The following is a 7,162-nucleotide window of genomic DNA, read 5'->3' on the forward strand; positions in this document are numbered from 1 at the left end:
CCGCCGCCGCCGCCTCACAGGATGGTGGCGTTAAGCTCCTCGATCTCCTCCCGCAGCCGACGGCCCTCCTCCTGCATCTGGGCGCGCTCCTGCTGCAGCTTGGAGATGTGCTCGACGGCCCTCTGCAGCGTGGCCGCGTGGCTGGTCTGCGGGCATGGGCGGCGTCACTGAGGTCCCGCCCCGCCCCCCACACCCCGCCCCCACCGCCCCAAGCCCGGCGCCCTGGCCCACCAGCTTGGCGCGGTTAGCGATCAGCCTGTTGAGCGTGTCGAAACCCATCTTGATGTTGAAACGCCGCTTCTGCTCAGCCGAGATGTGCTTCAGCTGCCGCGTCTGCGGGCCGCGGGCAGAGCCGCAGGGTTGGTGCTGGCTGCGGCGCTGCCTCCCGCCCGGCGCCCCCAGGCCGACGCGAGGAGCCAGTACCTTCAGGACCGCCGCGCTCTTGGGGTCCGCGGGTTTCCCTGAGCGGCTGTTCGGGGGGGACTGCGGACTTGGGCTCTGCTCCGAGGCGCACGGTGATGCCTGCCCCGAGCTCGGTGCGTCACGGCCTGTGGACCGCAGAGCCCCTCAGGGGCAATGGGCGGCGCTGGCCAGGCAGCGGGGTTGAGCGCCGAAACCCACCTCTGCCCCCAGGGCCGCCCAGAGCAGCCTGGACGAACCACAGCCCTGGGCCAGCTGGGCCCAAGAGGCTGGAGCCAGGGGGTCTCTGCTTCTCGGCCTTAGTGCCAACGCCTGGGGACCCGCTGTGTTTTTGCCCCCCCGCACACTACACGGGGCTCCCGTGGCCAGTACGGGCGGCCCGGCCCAGTGCGAGCTCAGTCCCAGTGGCTGGGAGTGACCACGGTGCTACAGGCCATGTCGCGCTGCCCCTCAGCGGTGGGTATCAGGGGCCCGCCGGCCCCCTGCCCCACCTGTCTCTGGGGCGTGCTCACCCTGCACCTCCCTTGAGCTTTAGCAGCCCTTTCCCCCCTGACTCCCCCCAGCGGTTCCACCGGCCTACAAGCCCCCTCCCTCCGAATGCAGGCTGGCCCTGCCCGGCTCCTCCTGCTGCCCGCATGCGGCGGCCCTGCCCAGCACACGCGACTGGCCGCCCGTGGCCTGCAACGGCTCCACCGCGGCGGGAGGACACGGCTCTCCCTGGGGCCTTGGGGAGGACACCACTCTGCGGGCCCCAGTCACTGGGGCCTGGCCCGTCCCCTCCCTGGCCTTGGGTCTCCAAACTGGCCCGCAGGAGGGGCTTGGGGCCCCCAGGTGCTGCCGCCGCCCGCCCTCGGGTCCCCACTCACCGGGGGCGGCAGTGGGGACCTGCTCGCCCTTCACCAGGCCGTCCTGCGCCGCCGCTGGGGAGAAGAGCCGTGGGCCGGAGGCTGCCTGGCCGCCGTGGCAGAGCTCGGTCAGCAGGAGGCCACCCTGGAAGTCCGCAGCTGCCGGGGCCTGTGTGACAGCGGGGGTGACCGTCCTGGCGGGGCGCCCGGCACGCCCGCAGGGGTCGGCAGGCACCGAGGGTTGCAGGCGCCTCACCCTGGGGAGGGCAGCAGGCGCGATGACCACGCTGGGCTGGGGCCCGGCGGCGGCCAGCATCCCTTCCCTCTTGAGAGGCCCGGACGCCATGATCACCGTGGGCGGCGGTCCTGGGAAGGTGGCTGCGGGGGGGCGGCGGGTCAGTGGACCCTCCGGGGCGTGTCTAGACGCGGGCCGGGCTGCCCCAGGACGCCCTCAGAAGGCCAACGCCCGCCCCAGCAAATCCCGCCAGCGGGGTGGAGCAGGTGGCGGTGCCTGGGTCCCCCGCGGCCGGCCCGCCTCACCTGTGCCGAGGCAAGCATTCTTCAGGACCAAGGACACAGGCTCCGGCTTGGGGGCCGGCACTATCTTGGGGGGCTGCTTCGGCCTCCCCCCACTCAAGGTCACAGGTTTGGGGTGCACGAAGGTGAGACGGGGCTGGGGGGACCCCACCGCCGCTGGCTGGGTGGCAGGGGCCAGGGCCAGGCCGCAGGGGCCGCCTGCTGGCGCGGGGGTGGGGGTGGTGAGGACGAGGGCCGGGCTCTGGCTGAAGGTGGTGGCTGAAGCGTCGTGGGTGAGGGTGGCGGAGGCCGTGTGGGTGATGACGGAGGGGGGCCTGCTGGGCTCGGCAGGCTTCGGGGGCGGCAGGAAGGCTGGTGCGGCCCATGGCAAGGCCGGGGAAGCGGGCGCCGGGGCGGGGCTGGGGCAGAGCACGGGCACGGCGAAGAGGGCTGGGAGCGGCGGGGCATTTGCCAGCGGGGCCGTAGCGGCACCGAAGTCCGTGGGCTGGAGGAAGGGGTCCCCCGGCCTGGTGGGGTCGCAGCCCTGCCGACGGGCGGGGCCCAGCGAAGCATCTGCAGGGGCAGCGATGAGGCTGTCCGGAAGGCTCACGGCGGGGAGGGCCGGGGGCGCCAGGACGCCCTGCGGGGAAGGGGCTGGGTGAGGGCCGGTGCCACCGAGGGGCCCTGGGCAGGGGCCTCGCAGCCGGCGGCCACGGGGCGGGGGGGGGGGCCAGGCTCCCGCGGGGTCTGTTTCCCGCAGGCGCCCCTGCACTCGGCCTTGGTCCCCCATGTCTGGTGCCCAGCGTCCCGGGGCGCTGCACCTCCAGTGGGGGCGCAGAGGCGGCCGGGTGCAGCCGCGCTGGGGTCCTGGGCCAACAGCGGGCGCCTCCTCCTCTAGGAGGGGGACGGCACCAGAGGCCACTAACCAGGCGCTCAGAGGTGAAACTGCCAGAACCGGAGGGCGAACGGGCAGCTGCAAGCCTGCGGCCTTGGCCCCGCCCCACCCCCCGGAAGCTGCACAGCCTCGGCACCAGCACCACAGCGCTGGGGTCTCTGGGGGCCGGGGCGCGCACGCAGCCCGCTCCACTACCTGGGCAGGTGGGCTGTCGGGACCCGGCGCAGGCGCTGAGGTGGCGGCGGCCAGCACGGGGCCCAAGCCTGAGCGGCTGGGTGAGAAGAGGTCTGCAAGACAGTGTCGGCCTTTGAGCGCCAGTGCGGCCCGGCCCGACGCCCCCGCGCTGAGCCCGCCCCGCAGTCCCGGCCACCTCCTCTGGCCAGAACAACACTCGGGAAAACCGTCAGAATGCAGGGACGCGCGTGGAATCGCGAGCCGCGAGCCCGCCGCCAGCCGGCGGCGGGGGAGACCCAGGCCCAGCGGGCACCCGCACGGGGCCTCACCCTGGAAAGGCTCGAAGGTGTCCATGAAGTCCAGGTTGGGCTGCAAGGGCATCAGCCCCGGCTGGATCATGTCCGCGTTCCCCAGGTGCGCTGTGAGGGGTCAGGACAGGGCAGGGCGTTACCACGCCCCCAGACGGCCCCAACACCTGGCCTGCCCACGTCCTGGCTCTGCTGGCAGCTGGCTGGGGCTTCTGCCCTCCAGTGGGTCCCAGCCACCCTCAGAAGGCAGGAAAGGGTAAGGGGTGCAGGGAGCAGACACGCAAGGGCAGTAACAGGCGGCGGAGTTCCGCTGGTTTAGGGTTCAGTCTGGGGGCTGGGGGGCTGACTGGACACGGGGGGAGGCTGCCCGTTTCCAGGGCTGGCCGCAGCCTGCCCTGCGCCCACAGCAGCCACCAGCAGCACCCAGGCGGCCGAGTGGGTGGGGGGGGCGCTGCGGGGTGCACGTGCCGGGCTGGGTCACCTATTTCCCGAGGGTTGGGCCAAGCTACGGGCTGGTGTGATGACAGCGTGGAGAAGAGGGTGTCGCTGAATTCCGACATGAGCATGTCCGTGTCCAGCAGCGGGTCCTCCTCCATGGGCACAGGGCTCCTCCAGCCGTCCGCATGCTTGTGCCAGTAAAGCACGTCATCGTCCTGCCACACAAGAGGACGCCAGTAGGCCTCAGTCCTGCGGCTGCCCGGGGCTCGCAGGGGCGGGCCCGGCCGCCCACTCACCTGGGCCAGGCTGGACAGGTCCTCATCCCTGTGCTGCTGCAGCTGTGGGGGAAGGGCCTGGCGGTCAGTGGGGCTGCTTCCAGCAGGAGGGGCCTTGTCCTGCCACCCATCCGGTGCACACACGGCGCTTCCCAGCCCTGGTGGGCCCAGAGGCCGCAGGGTCCGCCCGCCGGCGCCTACCCGCTTCTTGAAGTAGGCCCTCCACTTGTGGTACTCCCGCAGTACGATCTCGATGCGGCTCCGCCAGTACTTGCCCTCGGTGGCCACGGCCTGGCGGGTGGCAGGCGATGGCGGGTGACCCGCGGCCCGCAGGGGTCTGTCGGCCTCGCCCTGTCCCACCCAGGCCCACAGCGGCCCGAGGGCCTCTGACTGCTGGCACCCTCCCTGGGCAGCCCTACCCGCAGGCCACTGGACACCCCCCCTGGCCACACTCAAAAGACAGCATGGGCCTCGGGCTGTAGCTTGCTCCGCCCCCAGCCCCCCCAAGGAGAGGGGACTCTTGCTCTCCAGGAGCGCCTGCCTGAGGCCGGCCGTTACACCCAGAGAGCACCCCCATTCCGACGGCCCATGGGGCCCCACACAGAGTCCGCCACGCGCAGCAGGCACCTCTGGGCGGCGGTGCTCATCCACGTCCACTGAGCCATCCAGAGGGGTGACAAAGTGGCACACGGGGTTCTTGCGCTTTTCCAAATCTGGGGAGGGAGGATGAGCGTGACCCGGGGCCACTGACCCGGTGGCCTCCGGACAGCATGCCCGGGCACCCCGCGGGCCTCCGGCCACACTCACACTGCATGTACCACGCCCGCCAGATGGCGTTGTTGAGCCGGATCTTGTCTCTCCACTGCAGCTTCAGGCCCTTGAAATTCTTCCACTTCGGCGACACCAGTTTCCCACTGCGAGGCGGGGAGACCGGGAGGACTTAGGGGCCTCTGAAAACGAGGTGGCAACGCAGCGGCGATTACGCCGGACCTCGAGATCCTGCCTAACCCCTTGCGTACCACAGGGAGGCATGAGACCAAAAGGTGGGTTCCCGGCGATGCTGGGGCGTGGCCAGGGACAGAGGCTTGGCGGCGGCAGAGCTGGCACAGGAGGCGAGACACGGGGTCGCCTCCCTGTCTGCTCCCGCGCCATCACATTGGCTGTTTTCTCTGAGTCAGCGAAGTCGCGACTTTTGTGCGCCTTCATGAGCCCGAGAGAGACCAAGGGTCACCTGCCCCGTCCCCCCCTGGAGCCCGGCCACCTGGGGTCTCTCTGGCCTCTGCACCGCACTTGCCCGTCCTCGCTGGCTCTCCCAGCCCTGCAGGACTGGCCAGAGGGGCCAGCCCACAGGTGTGGAGCGTGGGCATCAGCGTCCTGCGGCAGCCTGGCTTCTCGACCGCAGGCCAGACTCGCATCCCCAAGCCCACTCCGAGAGCCAGGGTTGAGCCACAGCCACTGCCCGGCAGGCTGTCTCAGGGGACCCGCCTGTCTGGGTCCCCACCCTGTCTCCGGGGCGTCCTCTCACCCCCGCGCCTCTAGTCTGCACCCCAGCTCTCGTGTGTACATAAATCTTTAACAGCAGAACTGCTGTGGGCCCCAGAGTGGGGGGCCTGACTGTTGGTCCCTGTAGCCACAGGTGTCCTACAGAACCGCCCAGCAGAGGCAACTGAGCCCTGTTCTTGCTGGACCACACAGGCATTGCTTGCCGCCGTCTGCTGGCCCCACACAAAGTAGGCATCTCCACCATTTCCAGAGAGGGGCTCCATGGCACTTACAGTGTGGGGGGCGCTGCTGCTGCCTGGCTCCACACATTTCCATCACCCCAAAGGAAACGCCCAACCTGAGCAGGAGCACCCACCCCCGGCCACGTCTCCTGGGATTTGCCCTGGTGGTCACTCCCCTGGTGGGTGTTCAGCACAGCGACTTGCCCTTGGCCTTGTTAGCTGAGACCCCACTCCGGGGGCCACAGAGCTGTGGGCTGTCTGTGGGCACCTGGCCTGACGCCCGCCCAGAACGGCATGGGGAGCACAGCCGGTGCCCCAACTGGGGGGGGCGCGGCCCCGAAAACGCCAGGAACATCACCTGGCGGGACAGGCGCTGAAGGTAACACCGGTCAGCCAGGCTGGGGCACCGCACCAGGGGCCACGGCAGACGTTCCTGCCCACCCTTCCCCCCACCCCCCGCGCTCAGGCAGGAGCCAGTGCCCTCAAGGCGGGCAGACAGAGGCTGTGGAGGCGCCAAGTGTGGGTCCCTATCCTGGAACCCCCTCTCGTGAGTCCACCTCTCACACCCGGGAGCTGCGGCGGGCCTGCACCCCGAGAGCCCGCGCTGTGGCACGACGGGGGCACCTGGTGTGCCCCACGCTGGCATGAGCTGTGCAGCAAACAGGCTGACAGCAGCGCGCCCCCACGGCCGCAGGCGCCGCCCTGGGGAGACTGCTGGCAAGTGGGGGTGCGCGGGCGCCCGGCAGGGAGTGGGTTTCCGAGGAGCCGCTCCCGGCGGGGCCGGGCTGTTGCTGGCTGCGAGCTGGTTTTCAGGCAGGGCCCTGAGCGGTGCGGCTGAGTCTCCTGTCAGATTCCAGCCCAGCCCAGGGTGGGGCAGCGGGCAGCACCGCTGGACGCCGCGGTCCCCTGGGGCCCGCGGTTGGGGTGGCGCCTCAGCCTGGAGCTCGTCAGTGCCATTTCGTAGTCACAGGTGTCTCGATTCTCTCGGGTCTTAAGCCTACCTGTCCCCGCCCTCTGCCTTTGTAAAAGGTTCATTTCGAAGTCATCACCCGCTCGCACTGCGTGGCAAAAACAACGGTGCACGACCGCCTGGCGGGTGCGTCCTGCAGCAAGACTGAGAAACCAGGGGCTGCCTGGAGCAGGGCCAGGCCCCGCCCCTGCCCGGAGCCCCCCCACAGGCCCCGCCCCCGCCTGGAGCCGCCCGCAGGGCGAGGTGCCCTACGCTGGAGGCCGACCGCATCAGGCACAAAGTCCCTCAAAGGAAAAGCGCCCTTCCGCCCCCACAGGCCCCGCCCCCAGCAAGACCCCGCCCCAAGGCCCCGCCCACATCCAGCACCAGCCTCCCCGGGAGCCGCGGAAGTTCCCCCGAGTGCAGCTCTGACCCCATCTTCCACAACAGGCGCACCCCTTGTCCCGCCAGCACTGAGCACCACCCACCTCCGCCTCGAGGGGCCGCAGCACCCCGGCACGAGGAGTCCGAGGTGGCCGTCCGCTGCTCCGGGGGCTGCAGGGTGACCGGCTGCTGCCTCCCCGCGCCGCAGCGCAGCGCCCTCCTGGGCAGTACGCG

At 70.9% G+C, this 7,162-nt stretch overlaps 1 protein-coding gene across 2 annotated transcripts in view; it reads right to left on the minus strand.

Moving 5' to 3' along the window:
- The window catches only part of MLXIP (MLX interacting protein), an 11,657-nt gene that overhangs the window by 2,105 nt on the left and 2,390 nt on the right, over positions 1-7,162 (minus strand). The window contains exons 2-15 of one of the 2 annotated variants that reach the window (XM_012731118.1): positions 6,597-6,709; positions 4,679-4,785; positions 4,499-4,584; positions 4,073-4,162; positions 3,893-3,934; positions 3,640-3,811; positions 3,180-3,269; positions 2,872-2,963; positions 1,806-2,421; positions 1,522-1,643; positions 1,287-1,434; positions 424-548; positions 232-333; positions 19-146 (exon numbers count right to left, since the gene is read on the minus strand). In XM_012731118.1, coding sequence (XP_012586572.1) covers positions 19-146; positions 232-333; positions 424-548; positions 1,287-1,434; positions 1,522-1,643; positions 1,806-2,421; positions 2,872-2,963; positions 3,180-3,269; positions 3,640-3,811; positions 3,893-3,934; positions 4,073-4,162; positions 4,499-4,584; positions 4,679-4,685 — 1,820 coding nt within the window. In that variant the 5' untranslated portion in view covers positions 4,686-4,785; positions 6,597-6,709. Of the gene's footprint in view, positions 1-18; positions 147-231; positions 334-423; positions 549-1,286; positions 1,435-1,521; positions 1,644-1,805; positions 2,422-2,871; positions 2,964-3,179; positions 3,270-3,639; positions 3,812-3,892; positions 3,935-4,072; positions 4,163-4,498; positions 4,585-4,678; positions 4,786-6,596; positions 6,733-7,162 lie in introns of those variants that run through there. The other variant, XM_012731119.1, reaches the window with a different exon arrangement.

This window comes from Condylura cristata, unplaced genomic scaffold (assembly GCF_000260355.1).
Source record: "Condylura cristata isolate star-nosed mole 26May11 unplaced genomic scaffold, ConCri1.0 scaffold00029, whole genome shotgun sequence".
Lineage (NCBI taxonomy): Eukaryota > Metazoa > Chordata > Mammalia > Eulipotyphla > Talpidae > Condylura > Condylura cristata.